Below are 19,353 nucleotides of genomic sequence, written 5' to 3' on the forward strand. Positions count from 1 at the left end.
ACGCCTTCCTATTCCTGTTGGCCCCGCCCACCCACCCGGCAGGCCCAGTCCTGGGTATCCTACCAGCCCTGCCCCCTTCCCTTCCTGTCCTCACCTTCCGGCCGGCCTCGCCCCTTCCTGCCAGCCACGCCCTCCCTCCCTCCCCGCTAGTCCCGCCCCACCCGGCGGCTTGCACTCAACTCACATGGCCCGCCCCCGCCTTCCTGCCAGCCACGCCCACCCTTCTCGCTAGCCCCACACCACCCCTCCGGCCTCGCCGCCATCTCATAGGCCCCACCCTTCTCTTCGTGCCAGCCCCGCCTCCTTCCCATTCCCCCCTCTCCACTTTCTTGCCTCGTCCCTTCCCTACATGCCCCGCTCTCACCTTCCTGCAGGCCACGCCCCTTCCAGCTAGCCTCTCCTATCCCCGCCTGTCCCGCCTTCATCTCACAGGCCACGCCCTCCCCGTCCTGCTAGCTCCACCCCCTTTGCCTTCTCGTCCCGACTTTCCTACCGGCTACGCACCTTCCCGACAGCCCCGCTCCTCCCACCAGGCCAGCCTCTTCTCCATACCTGGCCTTTACCTTGCTACCGGCCCGCCCTCCTCCTGGTAGCCCGCCCCTTCTCGCAGGCCCGACCCCTCCCCCAGCCACGCCCTGCTCTTATGGCTAGCCCCTCCCCTTTCCCCGGCCCCGCCCCCTGTTTCCATTGGGCCGGAGCGCGGCTTTCCCGAGCGCGAAGCAGGCCGGGAAATTGGCTGCCCTAAAGATGGCGGCAGAATTGAAAAGTTGGAACCACTCCTGCGGCCCTGAGGGGCGGGGCCCGGGCTGGGGGTCGGGCTGGGGGCGGGGCAGGCGCGCTCTCACCCCGCCGAAGGGCAATGGGGCGGGAGAGGGGCGCGGCAGGCGCGCTCCCGCGGCCGCGAAGGGGCGGGGCGCACCGGGAGCGTCCCCGGCCGCCCCGAGGGGTGGGGGCGGGGCGGGGCGCGGGGCGGGGCCGCGCCTCGGCCCGGAAGTGCGGGGTGCGGGGTGCGGGGCGCGGACGTCCCCTGGCGGCCGCGGCCGGAAACTGCGGCCGCGCGGGCGGGAGGCGCAGGAGCGGCGGCGGCGGCGGCCGCGGGGCCGGGCGAGCATGTAGCGGCCACGGGCGGCGCGGGGCTCCCGGGGCGGGCCGGGCCGCGGGGGCCGCTCGCGGCGACATGGACGAGGAGGGCAAGAAGGGCAAAAAGGTGAGCGTGCGCGGGCGCGCGCCCCCCGGGGGCCGGGCGTGGGGCGAGCTGGACCCCGGGGCCGGGCGGAAGGGCCGGCGCCGGGGGTGGACCGGGAAGGTCCCCCGGGGTCGCGCTTCGGCCGGCCGGCGCGGGGTTCGGGAGGTCTGGTTGGAGGTCGGGCGTGGAGAGGTCGGGGGGAGCGCGGTCGGCGGGCGGGCAGGCGGGAGCTGGAGCGCGCGCGGCCGGGCCCGGGACAGGGCCGCGGGGGTCGGTGCGCGCGGCCGGGGGTGGGCGGCGCGCCCCCGGACAATGCGGTTAGGTGGTCCTGGGCCCGGCCCGCGCGGCGGGGGAGGAAGGGGCCACGCCTTTCCTCCCCTTCCGGCCAGTGCACCCCCCCCCTCGCCCCCAAACCGGGCTCTGCACATGGCCATCCCCGCGGGTCAGCGACCGGGGGCTGCCGCGGAGCCGGTCCCAAAGTTTTCCGGGGCCGCAGCCCTGGGGACAATGGGGGTTCGGCCAGCCCCAACAAGGGCTGCTCAGCGGACCCGGGTGGGAGCAGAGGCTGCACCCTGCAGGGCAGCCGCTCGCCGGCCGAGGTTTGCTCTGCCCGAGTGTAGCCGAACGATTTCAGTGACGCTACATTTGGCAGTTGTGTCTCGGACATAGTTCAGGAGGCGCCGTACTTAGTTCCTTCAGTTTTAAAAGTGTGGCTTTAATTATAGGCTGGAGTCGTTGGTACGCTCAGCGGGGTAAGCTGGAAAATGGGTCTTAGTGCTAAAGGATTTGTCTTCTGCAGAGTTTCGGTAGTGTGCACTTCGTGCGCGAGCTTAACACAGACCTTGGTGGGTCCTCCGAGTTTCGCAGCGGGAGCTGGCCCCGGCCATGACCTTCCATGACCCCTCCGCAGCACCGTGCTTTACAAGGCGCCCGTTTTAAAAAGGCTGTATTTGAGGTCCAGTAGCGGGGGTCTTCAGGGCGTCGTGCCCAGCTTGTCCTCACTTTCTTTCCGGGTTGTTGTGTTGTGAGCGCTCTCGCTTCTAGTTTTGCAGTTCCCTACAGAGATGGTTAAGTCTGGAAAACAGCCCAAGAAAGTGATTCAGCCTGCAAGCGCCAGACTGCAGAGGGAGGCTGCCCACCTGGGGGGAAAGCTCCAGAAGAGTCAGTGCACTCCATTCTGCTGTGCTGCAGGCAGGCAGCAGGTGGGCCGGGATGCAGGTGGGCCGGGACGCCCAGGACAGGGCCTGTCCCCAGTGCATGGCTGCCAGAGGAGCTGTGTCCCAGCACAGCACCAGTCTTGGCCTCCAGGTATATTTCACACCCAGGCCAGATGGTGCTGGCTAAGGAGAGTCACTCCCTTTGAATGGATGCTAACCTGTCTATGATGGGGAAGCATAGGGTAGGCTGAATTCTTTCTAGAGCCTTCCTTCTAGCAGGTTTGGTAGAAACAATATTCAGCAGTGTTGAGAGAGACGGGAAATCAGTGAGGCATTCCTGAGCTTTTGAAGTAGAAGTGACAAGCCAGCAAAACTCAAGAGTTTTGGAGTTGGGGCGGTGTTGAGATTCAGGCTAGAGAGAAGGTTAAAGATGAATTTCATTGTCTCTGTTAGAGAACATAATCTCTTGTTACATAGTTGTCCAAGTCAGGCTTCAGTGTTTCTCTGTATCCTACCACTGCCCTACCTCTTTTTCCCACGGGGGCGGGGGGGGGGGGGGGGGGGCGTGGTGCCCGTCCCAGCCGGCTCTGGGACACGAGTTCCCATCCAGGCCACCACTTAGCACACTTTCTCTGTTGCTGTCTGCCAGGCATAACTGCTCTGCTCCTCCATTCAGTGTGAGGTCACTTCCAACTCACGAAATTTGGTGCTTATGTTGTTCTCGTTGGGGTAAATTAACCAGATTAATCTATTTTAAAACTGATACACAAAGGGGGGCACCTGGGTGGCTCAGCCGGTTAAGAGTCTGACTTCAGCTCAGGTCCTGATCTCACGGTTTGTGAGTTTAAGCCCTGCATAGGGCTCTGTGCTGACAGCTCGGAGCCTGGAGCCTGGTTTGAATTCTGTGTCTCCCTCTCTGTCCCTCCCCAACTCACACTCTGTCTCTCTTTCTTTCTTAAAAGTAAATAAACATTAAATTAAAACCTGATACACAGAACTCAATAGCTAAAATAGCAGAAGTAATGACCTCATCATTTTATGAAAGTACAATTTGGGCATGTAAATTCTCTCTTCAGGGGCGCCTGGGTGGCTCTGTCAGCTAAGCATCCAACTTCGGCTCAGATCATGATCACACGGTTTGTGAGTTCGAGCCCTGCATCGGGCTCTGTGCTGACAGCTCAAAGCCTGGAGCCTGCTTTGGATTCTGTGTCTCCTTTTCTCTCTGCCCTCCTCTGCTCGTGTTCTGTCTCTTTCTTAAAAGTAAATGTTTAAAAAATTTAACATAAATTCTATCTTCAAGTTAGCTCCCTCAAAAAATGCAGATTTGACCTTTATTTTTAATTTTTATTTAAAGGTTTTTAAGGTAACCCTTAGGTCCATCGTGGGGCTTGAACTCATGACCCTGAGATCATGAGGTGCATGCTCTACTGGCCAAGCCAGCCAGGCACCCCCAGATTTAACCTTTAAAAACATGGATTGATAGGCTTTTTCAGGTCTTCAGACCCCAGTCAAGCAGTTATTCAGGCTTGTTCTAACGTGGCCTATTTATTTCCTCGGGATGGGAATCTGTGAGCTGCCAGAGAATAAATAGAACAGAGTGGGTTTCATACAGAGTGGCCCCAGGTACAGCCCTGTCCTTTTTTTTTTTATTAAAAAAAATTTTTTTTATGTTTACTTTTTTGAGAGAGAGAGAGAGAGAGAGAGACAGAGAATCTGAAACAGGCTCCAGGCTCTGAGCTGTCAGCACAGAGCCCGACGCAGGGCTCGAACTCATGAACTGTGAGATGGTGACCTGAGCTGAAATCAAGAGTCGGACACTTAACTGACTGAGCTGCCCACGTGCCCCTGGACCAATGCCTTTATATGTTCGTCTCTCCAGCTGTCAGAGAGCCTTCTCCACGGGCGTGTGTGTGTGTGCAAATATTTGTATACCTGAAATGAAACTTTAAAGAAATGGTGCTTAATATAAGCAATACACTCTGATTTTTTTATTCTGTTCTCCCCTCCCTCCCATTAAAAAACTGCCAGTCACGCCTTGTCGCAGCCGGAACTGCTGAGGTGAATTAGCCAAAGGCACTTGGGGTGAATCCCTTGTTTCATCTTTCCTCTCGGGTGGTTTTCACGGTGATTCTTGGGTGACCATGTGGCGCCCCGAGCATGGAGGCAGGAAGAGCAGTGCACGACGTGCCTGGCAGAGACTGTAGGTCAGGCGGCCAGTAGGTGAGTCCAGGGAGACCAGCAACTGTGAGGCTCATTCCTCTCTGAATCGGAGAGCGTTACACAGGCTCCGCGCTGGGCGCGGAGCCTGTCGCGGGGCTTGAACTCACAACCGACCATGAGATCAGGACCTGAGCTGAGGGTCAAGAGTCCAGCCCTCAACCCACCGAGCTACCCAGGTGCCCTGAGATAGTATCCTGTATTTATTAATTTCCAACATGAGGAACGTGGAATCACTGCCACCTTCAGTAAGATTCCGTGATCCACTGGCCACCGTGATTTAGAGTCCGAAGGCGCCAGAACCTTGCAGGGCTTGGCTGTTACTGCTCTGAGCATCATTCGGGAGGAATGTCGTGTGGAGGAAAACATCTCTTTCAGCAACGGTACCGTGATGGGCGCGGCTCTGAGGTGAGAATGCCGTCAGCCCTCTGCCCGTGAGGTCAGGGACGAGTGCCTTTTGTCCCAGTGCGCTTGGTCACCGCGGTGACCGCTGGTCTCACGTTTCTTCATTTCTGTCGGCAGCCCGGCTCTGTGGTGGGAGTCAGACTGTAGGTTTAACACACGGCATCTTCCAGTTTGTTCATCCCAGTGCCTTTGACCTGCCACGTGCAGTGAGGAGAAGGGCTAAGGACACTGCACTTGTTGGGGCCATCACCTCTCACACGTCATTGGAGAAGGAGGGGGCCAGTGCCACTGCGTCGGGAGAGACACGGTGGGCAGCAGCCTGTCTCACGTGGGCACCAGTTCATGACGCTTAGCAGCGGGGGAGGTGCAGGGACAGCCTGGGCCCAGTGGGGCGGGGGGATTTGGGCCCCAGCTGCAGCAGAAGACCCCAGAGGTTTTCGTACGCCTTTAAGAACTGTTTGTTGGCACTGACCGTGTGCTGGACTGGACGCTGGGGGACACATGAGCTCTGTGGCCACTGAGCTGGAGATGCGGCTCAGAGGGCAGATGAGAGTGAAGTTGGAGAAAGCTTTGATGAGAGTGCACAAGACCCCTGTTGTTATGAAGACGTCAGGTGCAGGCATGGAGACAATCTTGTACTAGAGTTCCTGTGCCCTGAGTGCAAACATCATCGGTCTTCTCCTCATCCAGCATGTTCCCAGCTGTGATGGGCTGGACCAGGGCCCCCCAGTCCTCATGGGGAAGCCTGGACCCCCAGCACCCCAGAGCTGGTGTGTAGGTGCAGACGGGTCTTTGAGGAGGTGATGGAGGTAAAACAAGGTCACGAATGTGGGTTCTACTCCAATGTGACTGGTGTCCCTATAGAAAGACAGCTGGGACACAGACATGCACGGAGGGACAACCACGTGAGGATACGGAGATGACACGGCCATCTGCACCCCTGGAGAGGCCTCGGGAGGGACCAGCCTGGCTGCGCCTGGATCTGGGACGAGCAGGATTGGGAAAGAATAACTGTGTTGTCTGAGCCACCTGGTCTGGTGCTTTGTCAAGGCCATTTGAGACATCAGGGTGATGTGGCCAGAGTCTGTGCTCGAACTCTGTTGGGGGGAGTGGTCTCAATGTAGCCCAGGGGTTCTGATTGTCCCCACTGACCCCTCAGACACGATGAGCCACTCAGTGGCAGGATGATGCGTCGCACACTCGGGATGTGTAGCCCATGACAGGCTCGGTGCCTGGGGGTCTGCAGCGGGGGGCGGGCTGAGGGTGTCCGTCCTGCCCCGTGGTCTGCACAGGTACATGTCTCTGCCCTTCCCCATCTCTCAGCCCAGGAACGGCAGCTTGGTTTTAATGATTCCGCAGGGAGCTCCGCTTTGGATTTGTCAGTGGACAAATAAAAAGGAAATCCCCCCCTCCCGCCTCAGCCAGTGCCAGAAATGTTACACTGTTTCCTCTTGGCACTGTAAAAGTAGCAGTTTCTGGCCAGGCTGCCAAGAACTGGGGCACCTGATTGTGGGCATTGGATCCGAGCAGTGGAAACCATCCCCTTCGCCAGGTGCAGCAGGCAGTCGGAACTGGGGCTTTTGTCTGAGGCTTAGGGTGCTGGGTGTCCTGTAACTCGGGAGGCGGGAAGAACAGTGGACTTCTCAAAGAGCGGCTGGTGTGGGCGGGTGTGGCGCCACGCACTCGTGCGTGGTGGACTGCTCGACCTGCTGTCCCATGTGACTCTGAGAAGGAGACTTCTGTCTTTGAGTCTTTACGGTCCGTCCTATGGTTAGAGTTGCACGCGGTGTCTTTCCCTAAATCCACTATGCCTCCTGGGTATTGTTACAACCTCCCTGCGCTCAGGCGTGGTTCAGAATCCCTCGCTGTAGACCTGGTGGGGACACAGTTCACTGATTTCATGCCTATGTGTCAGGTCTGTCATCCTGTGTGTCACATGTCATGAAACGTCTCAGGTCTAAGTGCCAGTAGACATGTCACCATACATGGCTTTAACCAGTTAATGTTTGGCGGGGGAGCAGTGGCCGGAGCCGACCTGCCCTTGTGTGCCCTGATGTCGGACCCATTTCCGGCCCCGTTACGAGGCTCCTTTCCCCCAGCACTGAATCTTCAGCCCCCTCCGTGGAGGGAGAGTGTACAGTCCGCCCCCCAGTATTTTATTATGAATGTTTTTGAATACACTGAAGTTGAAAGATTTTACAGTAAATACCTGTCCGCCCACCCCCTAGATTCTACCGTGAATGTTTGCTGTGCTTGTCTTGTCCCGTACCTACTCCTCTGCTTCTGTCTGGACCCCCATCAACTCACTTTGTCTTCCTGATGCACTTGAGACATCATTCGCTTCGATCTGAGTATGGCAACGTGCACATCATTAGCTAGAGTTCAGTGCTGTTTACAGTTTTTTTTTGCAGTTCTCTGTGCAACCGATACAGAGCGAAGTGTGCGTTGTCAACTAAATTTTGACAGTTGTGCATACATACAGCCCAAACCCCTGCCAAGATGTAGGCCGTTTCCCTCACTCAGAAAGGTCCCTCGTGCCATCCCTGGGGCGGGTGTCGTGCCAATCGTGTCCACTCTGGAAGAGTTCTGCGGGGTTACTTTCTGTTCTCAAACCTCACACGTGGGTTCACGCAGTACACGTTCTTGTGTGCTTGGACCCCGTTACTCAGCATCACGGCTCTGAGACTCATCCGTCGTGTCGAGTGGCGCTCTGTTGTGCGCAGAGAGCACAGCATGTTGATGCGTTCGTCTGCCGCCGGCCCTTCGGGTCCGTTCCAGCTTCGGGCTCTTAGGAGGAGCTCAGAACGTTTGCGAGCAAGTCAGTGCGTGGATGTATCTTGTCGTTTCTTTTGGGCAAATACCAAATGCTGGCATTGCCAAGTATATGGTAACCACGTTTTAACTTTGAGACACCGCCCCACGGCTCCCCAGTATCTTTGTCACCTAATTGTGGCAGCTACTGCGAGACTGGGTGCTCAGATCTCGGGCGATCATCCTGGGTTTGTTTTCTGTAGTTCCGTTCATTTTGGCTTCAATCTTTTTTCTAAAGGACGTACACATTCAGGATCATTGTGTCATTGAAATGACTCTTTTTCATTGTGAAACAATCATCTTTATTTCTGGTATTATTTCTTGTTTCGAAATCTACTTTCCCTGATGTTAATATAGGCACACCAGCTTTTTTTTTTTTTTTTTTTTTTTTTGCGTTTCTGAAAATCTCTTTATTGTCTAGGTAAATAGAAGGGTGCTAGATTCTCATATCTGCTTCTGCATTCAGTCTGTTGCTATATGTGGTTTTGGTTGAAAAGTATGAAGAAAATCTGGCCTCACACGGATATGTAGCTGGAAAAGGAAGAAATATTTCAATACCTTTTCAGATAATGGTGGATTCTTTTTTTTTTTTTAATTTTTTTGATTCTTTTTAAAAAAATCATTGCTTTATTAGTTTTTTAAAGGGCTCCACACCCAGGGTTGGGCTTGAACTCCAGCTCCTAGGATCAAGAGTCACATGCTCTACTGAGTGAGCCAGCCAGGTGCCCCAGTGGTGGTCTTTCTTTCTTTCTTTCTTTCTTTCTTTCTTTCTTTCTTTCTTTCTTTCTTTTTTTAAAATAAATATGTTTACTTCTTTTTGAGAGACAGCAAGTGGGAGAGGGGCAGAGAGAGGGAGAGAGAGAATTCCAAGCAGGCTCTGAGCTGTCAGCACAGAGCCCCAGGTGGGGCTCAAACTCATGAACTGTGAGATCATGACCTGAGCTGAAATCAAGAGTCAGACACATAACCGACTGAGCCCCCGGCTTGTTATCGATACTATACCAAAACTCAACAAATGGTGGTCTCCTAATGGCTAGTCACAATGTGCAGTTGGAAAGCACTGTCATAAACTTTTCATGTTCTGTGCCGTTGAACCACACCAGCTTCCTTCGACTGCACGTGGGCATACTGTGTCTCCCAGCGTGTCTATAGCTTTGTATCTAAACTGCATCTGTTACAATCCACGTACTGCTTGTGTGGTTGTTACGCCTTTCTAATCTAGTCTAACAACTTGTGCCTTTTAATTTTGCCTTCACAGGTAATGTAATTATTGATAGCCATTTCACTGTTCATTTCCTGTTTCTCTTCTGTGCTTTGATCCTCCCTTCTAGTCTTTTTTGGGATCGAGTATTTTTAGGGTTCTGTTGTATTGCTAACCACTCTAGTTTGGCCTGCTGTGGGGGCTGTAGGGTGCACAGACAGCCACAAATCACTGCCATGCTCCCCCCCCCCCCCCTTTTTTAAGTGGGCTTCTTGCCTGGTGTGAAGCCCAACACAGGACTTGAACTTATGACCCTGAGGTTGAGACCTGAGCTGAGATCAAGCGGCAGATGCTTGACCGACCAAGCCCCCAGGCGCCCTGCCATGTTCTTTCTTGTCCTGCTGCGGGAGACTGTCAGCAGTCTAGCTCCTGATTTATTCCTGTACGTGTTGTAAAGCCAGCATTATCATTTTTGCTTTAAACAATTGATTTTTTCAGGGTGCCTGGGTGGCTCAGTCGGTTGAGCATCCAACTCTTGATTTTGGCTCGGGTCATGGTGTCGTGATTTGTGGGATCGAGCCCCGCGTCGGGCTCTGCGCTGACAGCTCGGAGCCTGGAGCCTGCTTTGGATTCTGTGTCTCCTTCTCTCTCTGCCCCTCCCCATTCATGCTCTGTCTCTCTTTGTCGCTCAAAAATAAATAAATGTTAAAAAAATTAAAAACAAAACAATTGATTTTTGCTTTTTTATATTGAAATAATTTTAATTGTGCGTGAAATTGCATAACTAGCACACAGAGTCCCTGTATACCTTCCCCCCCAAACTCCCCGGCTGTTAACATTTCTAAATCGTTTAAGAATTGATTGCCGACGTGATGCCCCATGACCCTGTTGCCCTCAATGTGTGTTTCCCAGGTGCAAGGACCCTCCAACGTCAGTCAGACTGTTGTGATCAGGAAAATTAGCATCAGTCCAGTATTGCTGCCTGGTTCTCAGACCTCATCCACACTTGCTAACTGACGCTGATTTGCTCTCTGGTGACACTGACCCATCACTTCCCAGGTTTCTGCATTTTAAAGTCTGTTCTTATTTTACTCACAAGGCTATAATCTTTTATTATCATTATTTACTTTTAAGTTCAAATTGTCCCAAACTCAGCCAAAGGGAGCCACTTTAGGCTGGCTCTGGTCTCTATTTATTTATCAAAGTTTGTGGATTTGAGAGCGAGAGAGAGTATGAGGGACAGAGACAGAGAGGGAGAGAGAGAGAGAGAGAATCCAAAGAAACTCCGCATTGTCAGTGCAGAGTCTGATGCAGGGCTCGAGCCCACACACCATGAGATCATGACCTGAACTGAAATCAAGGGTCCAGACACTAAACTGACTGAGCCGCCCGTGTGCCCCTGGTGTCATTTTAGTTTTAATTGTGGTAAAAAACCCATCACCTACCTTTTACCATTTTAACTTTATTTATTTACTTATTGTTAAATTTTTTTTAAATCTTTATTTAATTTTGAGAGAGACACAATGTGAGAGCAGGAGAGGGACAGAGAGAGAGGGAGACACAGAATCTGAAGCAGGCTCCAGGCTCCGAGCTGTCAGCACAGAGCCTGACACGGGACTCGAACCCACCGTTCATTAGATCATGACCCGAGCTGAAGTCGGACACTCAACTGACTGAGCCACCCAGGTGCCCCTTAACCATTTTTTTAAATCTTTATTTATTTTTGAGAGAGAAAGAGAGAGCATGAGCAGGGGGGGAGAGAGAGATGAGACAGAGAATCCCAAACAGACTCTGTACTGACAGCTCAGAGCCTGACACAGGGCTCAAACCCAAGAACCGTGAGATCATGATCTGAGCTGAAGGCAGACACTTAACCGCCCTTGCCATCCACGTGCCCCGCCAGTCTGGTCATGTTAAGTGTGTTCACATTGTTGCATGGCTGGTGGCTTTTGACCAGTCCCCAGTATTCTATGAGCTCTCGCTTACATTTGCTACAAGATGTTCTGGGCTAATCTGCAGCTTTCCTGCCCCAGCCCAGAACCAGACATTTGTCCAGGGGCCTGGTTGTTCTCAGTGGAGGTGGTTTCTAGAAACCAAGATCTGGTCAGTGGATGTGTTCACTGCTGTGGGGGTGTTGTTACTTCTATGAGGGGACTAGTAACCTCTTGTGGATTATTTTTCTTGACAGCGTATTTTTGGAGAGCTTTCATTATGCATTTGTTACTCCTCTTTGGGGCTCGGTAGCATTTTCCCTTGGATTAATAGGATTCATAATTCAACAGTAGCCTATTTATAGAATTTTACGTTGTCATTTTGCTCCAACAGAAAATGCAGAGATTGGCTGTCTACTAACCTTTCACACGTGTGTACTGTCTCCATGGATTAGGTCCCCAAAATGCAATTGTCAGGAAGGCTTACGTACATTTGTAATTTTAGTAGGTACCTGTAAGTTGTTCCCTACAGCAGTACAGGTTTTGATTCTGGTTATCAGACTGTTGAATGCTTGTCAAGCCAATAGGTGGAAATGGTATTTGCTAATAATTTGGGGATTTATTTTCCAAAATGAACTTAAATTTTTTCTTACTGAAAAATGCACAGCTGAGAAAAAGTAGCAAAATATATTTAAGAAATAAATGGAAAAAAATCCCATCTTCTGGAAACAACCATTAGAGCTTTTCAGGTGGCTTTCTTACATGTGCGTTCTTTTCTGTGTTTGTGCACGGTTGTATTTCCTTGGTTTCATTCATTGCAAACACTGGTTTAGTGCCCACTGAGTGCAGGGCTTTCTGGGGAACTGTCACTGCCTTCCCAGAACTCCTTCACCATCTGCTGGGGGAGCTTTTAGTGCCATGAAATAGAGAGAGTGAGTGCTGTTAGAAGGAGCACAGGGCGGTGGGTCAGGATGTGCACTTTGCAAAATGGGTGGATTCTCTGAAGGGCCCTTCTTCCATCTCCTTGCTATCTTCACTTTGTCACGTGGTCCTCTTGTTGCTGGACAAGTAGGGCCCACCCTGCCTGCCCCTGCTGGGCTGCTCCTTGGTGACCAGCACAGATTTCTGTAGCTACATCTGGCCTGTGTAGAGACAAGCAGGAGGTGGAGCTCACCTGTGAGGAGTTACTTGTCCTGGAAGAAGGTGGAGGCATCAGGGTAACTGGTTGCGGGCATCCCTTGAAGATTCTGTTGTGTTTTCGTGCCTGTTACAAAGAGACATCCGCGGACCCTATTTCTGGGGTGACCCTTCTGCGTCTGTGTGAAGTGTTCTCGTAAATTTGCTCCTATAGCTGAAGTTTTGCTGTAATTACCAGAGGGAGAAAACCCGGTTGCAGCACACCCTGTCAGCGGTGTTTTATCACCTGGGGCATGCAGAGAAGACACCATGCGATAGCCACGGATCTCCTGGAGCATCCTGCTTGGGAACCCTCATTTCCAGAGCTCCTCCTGAGTGTCTGGATCCTACACATTATAAGAAACTCGTGTTTATCTCCTCAGTGCCACAGCATTTTGGAAGGGGCATGATTTGACTTTTGCAGGGAGGTCCTGGACGCCTGGCCCGCCTCGTGTCCCCAGTGCCTGCCTTCAGCTGTGGGACATGGTTGTCTGACCCCCTGTTTTGCTTCATCCGTTGTTGGGGTTTGGCCACGTAATGAGTGGCACCCCTTATTGGTCCCTTGTCCTGGACAGAACGAGCCCCGTGCCCACCAACAGGGGATTGCGGGGAGGGCCTCACCCAGAACCCAGACGTACTGCGTGGCCACCGCGAAGCTGCCCCTGCTGGGGCTCCCCAGCAGCCCCCGCAGGGTGTCTCGCAGTTCCTTCTGCAGGAGTGTGGCCTTCCCATCACAGGCCAAGAGCCCGGGCGCCCAGTCTGAGGCCGGCAGGAGGGGGCCCCTGTACTCAGGGTGCTCCAGCTGGGCGGTGGCGCTGATGTGCAGCAGCTTCTGGAAGGTGCTCTGGTCCTTTGGGGACTCGCTGCCTGAGGCAGAACGAGAAGGGAGGGTGAGCCAAGGTTGACGCCGGGCCAGAGAAAGAGGGGGACCAGGCAGGGGACAGTGACACCCTCGCCTCCAAGTGACCCTGAACTTGGCATCATCAGGGGCAGAGACAAGACATCATGAGGGCCACGTATAGGGAGGGAACGAGGGGGGCGGAAACGGGGGGACTGGTCCCTGGTGGGCGGCGGGGAGCTGCTCGCCTCCAGCCACACTGGGAGGAAGCTGTGGAAAACCCACACGTGGACGAAGCCTCCTGTGTCTCCTGAGAGGCTGTGCGATGTTGGGTGTCCCCTCTGCTGTTGGTGGCCGTGGGGCCCGCCTGTGTGGGGCTGTCCGTGGTCCTGTCCAGGTAGCTCGGGGTGACCTGGGGAAGCCAGGCCATTGCCTTCGCCTTTGTCACGACCTGCCCTTTAGGCAGAAGTGCGGAAACGCCTGGTACCCTTGCAGGTGGTGCTCTCTGGAGGCCATCAATCAACCAGGACTCCCCCCAGAATGAGGCCCACCGTCACTTGGCACGTGGGGGTGTCGTGCAGCCGATGGAGAGGTCAGATGGCGACGGGCTGCTCCTTGTCTCCTCCTCAGAGGGCGCACGAGGGGCCAGCAGTGGTGGCGGCACGTTCAGGCCCAGTTACTTAGCCAGGTGGCGTGGGGGCAATAGCCCTGCTGTTTGGGGGCTCCATGCACCGTGGCTTCTGCCCGACTTGGGCTCCGTCGTGTGTCTTGGCCCCTCTAGGGGTGACGGCCTTACCGCGTGGCGGCATCGATGCCCTGAGCTGTGTCTGCCAAGCACCCCAGCACCAGTGCTCACGTCAGCACGGGCACTTGTGGGCGGTGGGGGGCCTGTGTCGCTGGCTCTGCTCAGCCCGCTGGCCTGTAATAGAGAGGGCCCCGCCCATGGGTGCTCTGGGCTGAGAGCAGACCTGGCCAAAATTGTCCGCGAGACAGACTCCTGAAACAGACCAGCGCTGGTGGAAACAGGACCTGTCTCGTGATTGGACGGGATGGCGGCCCCGTGATTGTGTTGGTCCCCCTGGGACCCCGCGAAGATGCCACCCGTCTCTTCTCTGGAGCCCAATGACTCAACTTCACGCTCCCCCAAGGAGTTGCCGCAGGCGCGGGGCCGCACACAGAAGGGTAAAACGCATGCGTCCTTCGTACTCTGTGCCGACGAACAGCAGATAGACAGAGACTGAAGTGAGAAACAAACTAGTTGAGCCGTAACACACACATGAGCAGAGTAAAAAGACAAATAGGTGGAGAGAACAAGACCTGCGACTTCTAACAGGGAAGGTGAACATCTCGTAAATAACACATGGAAGGCAGAGCAGAGGCCTGGGGCTGAGAGGAGAAACAGGCAAGACGTGGGAACAGACAGCTCATGGAAAGAGAAACGCAAAAGGGTTTTGATGTGTGAAGACACAGCTCAGACTCCTTAGAACAGAAATGCAAACCGAGAGCACCTCTGGCCATCAGTCCCTCCCCCCCAGGTCCGCGGAAACCCCCCAGCTGACAGGGCGCCGTGGCATTGACTGAACCAGCATCCCACTTCCGAGGACCACCCAGGGACCTGCTGGCAGCAGTGGGGAGCAGTTTGTGCCCTGAGCCGTGCATCATGGCCACACGCCACGTGTAGGTGCGCGTTCCCCAAACTGCGCTGCGCCCACACGCCGGCTGTCGGGGTGGCATGACTGGAGAGCCCTGTGAGTGGGCCCCAGGACATGCGTGTGGGTGTACTCACTCTGATAGTTTGTAAGTGGTCACCTGGAGGCAAGGAGAGTGGGACCGCTTAGCATAAGCCTCATGACCGCAACCATCCAATGTTCTGTAATATTATAAATTGAATAGAAGCTTCTTAAAATGTCACTTGGAAAGGAAAAGCAAAACGTGTATCAAAAATGATGTAGGGGCACCTGGGTGGCTCAGTCGGTTAAGCGTCCGACTCTTGGTTTTGGCTCAGGTTGTGGTCTCACAGTTCGTGGGATGGAGCCCTGTGTGCTCTGGGCTGGCAGTGCAGAGCCTGCTTGGGATGTCTCTCTCTCTGTCTCTCTCTGTCTGTCTCTGCCCCTCCCTGTCTTTCTGCCCCCACCTTCTCTCAAAATAAATAAATAAACTTAAAAAAATGGGTGTAAACCAACAAAAAGGATAACCCCTCAGGGAAGAGTTATTTGAGGTAATTAAACCGTGGACATTTGACGCATGCCCCCAGTGGGTTCTGCACCAAGGACGAGACCTACAAAAAAAGCCCTAAACAAGTTGTTTTCTATGATCGTCTTATTGGTAATAACCCTGGTATCATTTTGCACCTGCTGTGTGTGTTTGAGGATAAAGTGGCAGTGTGCTTGCATTTGCATCGTTACGTGTGGACTCTCGTCATGGAGGCTGGGGCACAGCCTGCCCAGGAAGCTGATCCGTGACCCTGTCATCCCAGATGGATTTGGAACTGTCACTCTGAACTCCTAAGGTCTTTAAATGCAGAAAGCTCGTCTCCTCGCTCTATCACCAAGTCCCCAGAACGAGTGCCAGCAAACACCTCAGTGCTTTCCTGCAGGGGCAGTAGTGCTCCCAGTGGCTCCTCCCCGGTCTGAGCTGTCCCTGAACTGTGCTCCGAGCTGTCCTCCAAGCTGTCCCCGAGCTGTCTCCTGAGCTCTCCACCAAGCTGTCCCTGAGCCATCCCCTGAGCTCTCCCCTGAGCTGTCCCCCAAGCTGCTCCCCTGAGCTGTCCCCTGAGCTCTCCCCTGAGCTGTCCCCCAAGCTGCTCCCCTGAGCTGTCCCCTGAGCTCTCCCCTGAGCTGTCCCCTGAGCTCTCCCCCGAGCTCTCCCCCAAGCCATCCCCCGAGCTGTCCCCCAAGCCATCCCCCGAGCTGTCCCCCAAGCTCTCCCCTGATCTCTCCCCCCAAGCTGTCCCCTGAGCTCTCCCCTAAGCTCTCCCCTGAGCCATCCCCCAAGCTGTCCCCTGAGCTGTCCCCAGGGTCTCCCCCAAGCTGTCCCCTGCCACTGGCCAGAGGGTGGGCTACATGAGCATCTGCAAGGCGATGGCCATGGATTGTCCTCAGTTACGTTGGGTGATGGTAAAGGATCAGATTTGCTGTGGCTGCTGTGACCAGAGAGAAGGGAGGATGACCGGAGCAAACTCCGGAGCAGCCTGTTTCCTTTAGCTTTGTGCTCAGCTTTTGTCATGGGGGCGGGGAGGGGGGGGTACGCCAGGTGCTCTGTGGTCGCTGTGACGAGCCCCAAAGTGCTAGGACCTGGTCAGACATTGGTGTCCACCTTCGTCCTCTCACATGTCCTCCTCCTCCTCCCCCCTTCCCCTCCCCTCCCTTCCCCTCCTCTCCTCTCCTCTCCTCTCCTCTCCTCTCCTCTCCTCTCCTCTCCTCTCCTCTCCTCATCCCCTCCTCTCCTCATCCCCTCCTCTCCTCATCCCCTCCTCTCCTCATCCCCTCCTCTCCTCATCCCCCTCCCCTCCTCCTTTCCCCTCCCGTCCTCCTTTCCCTTCCCCTCCTCCTCCTCCTCCTTTCCCCTTCCCCTCCCCTCCCCCTCCCTTCCCCTTCTCTCCTCATCCCCTCCTTTCCTCACCCCCCTCCCCTCCTCTCCCCAAGAGTTTTTGGGGTATAAACATTCCCCAGCACTGCACATATGAACTTGACCTTGCTCTGCCTGAACTTGATGGACAGTTTGACCTCATATGAACTTTTAGGTTCAAAATAATTGCTCCGCAGAGCTTGACAGGGATGTTTCTGAGCTCCTTCCAGAACGGGAAGCCCTTCCACATTTTCTTGTCAGAATGCTTTAAGTCCCCTGTTGGAGCCCTGCAGTTTTATGACGCTGGGTCTGCGTGTCTGGGGTCCATCTGTCCCAGTCGGCCTTCGTACAAGGTCTTTTCCAAGTCTGTAGAGCCAGTGTCTTAGCACTGTCTTCAGGATTTGAGTCCCTTCCAGTCTGCCCCCCCTTGACCCCTCCTGGGTTGTCATGCCCCTCCCGACCCCTCCTGGGTCGCCATACCCGCCCTTGACCCTATGCTCGCCCTTGTCCCCTCCTGGATCACCTACAGGCTATGGGTCTGGCGTCCGTGGCCTGTAGTGTTTCTTTCTTGTCTTGTTTTTCATGTTTTGCTTTGTGTTCTAGGACAGGGCAAGCAAACTTCCCGTAAAAAGGGACTGGTAGTGCGTATGTTCGGTTTTGTGGCCCAAGAGGGAAAATCAGGGACACGGAGAGGGAACGGATTCCCACAACATCTTCACGGATGAAGTTCAAAGTACGATGATCGTTGAGTACAGTGTTTTTGTGTCACAGCCCTACTGAGAATGGAATTGTTTTGGGGGCTGGTGTGTGTTGTTTAATTGGGGTTCAGCGTTAGCGCCATGGGCACATTGGCCGGATGGTCTACTAGTGGGCTGGTTCCATCCACGCCCTCCCCAGACACCTGCAAGGGGCATGTGTCCGTTCTTGTCTCTCTGCAGCGTCTGCTAGGTGTTCACTGGCCTGTTTCTTTCTCATCCAGCAGGCAACCGTGGTATGTGTGGGAGCAGGCCACCTGGCAGGTAGGCACTTCCCAGGGCTTCCTGGAGTTGTGCCTGGGTCGGGGGGTCAGCCCGCATCTGCTCTCATCGGCCAGGTGGGGACCAGGGCCATGAGGTCCTGCTTCGCGGGGGCGGCTTTGAGGAAGAAGGAGAAATCCGAGGTCAGGCAGCATGCGGCCGCAAGTTCCTAAGGAGATAAAGGGACAGTCCAGCCAGGATCGGGTCTCCTTCCAGCCAGGACCAGGTCTTCTTCCAGCCAGTCTGATACGGCAGCCTTCCTGTGCTATGGCACCTTCTCCATCTGGGGTGCACGGGTGGTAACTGAGGCACAGAGTGATCGCCTTGGAGCTTTGGTCTTCTCAGAATCGGGAAGTACTGAACTTTGCCACAGTCTAAATGGAATCACAGGCATTGGCCACTTTCATGGGCAAAAGGCTGTTGAAAGTCAGCACGTGGATTGGGTTCATGCTAATAACAAACCTGTTGTAATTGTTGAGTTTGACTGTTGACCAATGAGCATACGTGCTCGCTCTCACCAGACGCTTAGTTGCTAGCCTTCCCTGTCGGCAGGCTGTTCTGGAATGTTCTGTGCAAGGGCCTTCACCGGCAGCTCACGAGCTTCCGCTTTTCCACATGAGCGGCTTTGACCCCGAAGACGTTGACGGGAACTTGCTCAGAGACACGCTCTTCAGGGTCACAGTGGGGGCCCCAGCTCAGGAGCCCGGGGGGGGGGGAGGCTGAGGGCCAGGAGGCACCCCCCAGCGGTGGAGGGGGGAGCCCCGTGGGCTCTGGGTTTGCTCACTCACTCTTGTTTGCGCTGGTGCAGGATTGCAGTCATGCGGTTCGGTCGAGCCGCGGCCCTGGCTGGAAGCGTGGGGAGGCTGCCCGTGTACCCTGCTGGACACGCTGAGGCGGTGAGGGTGCGGCTCCGCTCCCGTCTGTCCTTGCCCGCGGCTGTTCTCGGGCTTTGCGGGCACTTAGACATGCTGCCCACCTCTCATGCTGTTGACGGAGCTGAACGGCTTCAGTGGGTTTGCAGAAGGAAGCTGTGGTCTCCATCTTCCTGTTTCTCATACGTGTCTTTCGGGGGGAGGGCTGCCATCCGAGTGTGTTTTCATCACGATCAGGAGTGAGCAGAGGAGGGAGGAGCAAACGGCCAGTGCAGGGAGGAACCAGCGCTCTTCCCAAGTCCCTCCCTAAAGTTCCTCCCCGAAGTCCCTGTTCGGACACACCTGCTGGCCGGCCCGTGTCCCATGGAGAACGAGGTAGGTGTCGGCCCTGTGGGGCTGGAGCCAGCGAGGATGATGGCGTGGGCCTGGGCCGCCCCGGGCCCCCCCACCCCTGCTTTGGGAAGAGGGGAGGAGGGTTCCTGTGGCTTCCGGGTCTGAGAAGTGGTGGCTGGTAGTGGATGGTGAGTGATGCCGTCGTCATAACTCAAGAGGCAGGAGGCCTCAGGTGTCCCGTGTGCAGGGGACGGTGGTCGGCTGGGACCCAGGATCTGAGCTGGAAAGCGAATCAGGGAAAGGATGAAGAGAAAGCACATGTACATGTGTGGCCAGGATCTTGTGGGTGACGCCCGTGGGTGGCCTGCATGTCTGCAGCCATGGGGACCCAGGCCTGCGGGAGGCCCGAGGGCATGGGCTGTGTCCTATTGGCAGGAACTTAGTACTGAAGATGATTTAGAAAGCTTATCTGTTGGGGTTCCCAGCTGGCTCAGTCGGAAGGGTGAGCGGCTCTTGCTGTCGGGGTCGTTAGTTTGAGCCCCACATTGGGGCTGAAAAATAAAATCTTAAAAAAAAAAAAAAGATGAGCAGTGTTGCAGCATAGGTGTGAGATGAAGGTGCTATGTGTGTGTGTCTGGACGCT

The 19,353-nt window shown here is 55.0% G+C and overlaps 1 protein-coding gene across 4 annotated transcripts in view; it reads left to right on the plus strand.

Moving 5' to 3' along the window:
- The first annotated feature begins 969 nt into the window (after positions 1 to 969).
- Positions 970 to 19,353, plus strand: part of CCM2 (CCM2 scaffold protein) — a 41,605-nt gene continuing 23,221 nt past the window's right edge. For 3 of the 4 annotated variants that reach the window (XM_019450956.2, XM_019450961.2, XM_019450962.2), the window contains exon 1: positions 970 to 1,207. In XM_019450956.2, the coding sequence (XP_019306501.1) occupies positions 1,178 to 1,207 (30 nt within the window). In that variant the 5' untranslated portion in view covers positions 970 to 1,177. Of the gene's footprint in view, positions 1,208 to 18,607; positions 18,753 to 19,353 lie in introns of those variants that run through there. The other variant, XM_019450957.2, reaches the window with a different exon arrangement.

This window comes from Panthera pardus, unplaced genomic scaffold (genome assembly GCF_024362965.1).
Source record: "Panthera pardus isolate Hobbes unplaced genomic scaffold, ASM2436296v1 HiC_scaffold_8, whole genome shotgun sequence".
NCBI classification, from domain to species: Eukaryota; Metazoa; Chordata; class Mammalia; order Carnivora; family Felidae; genus Panthera; species Panthera pardus.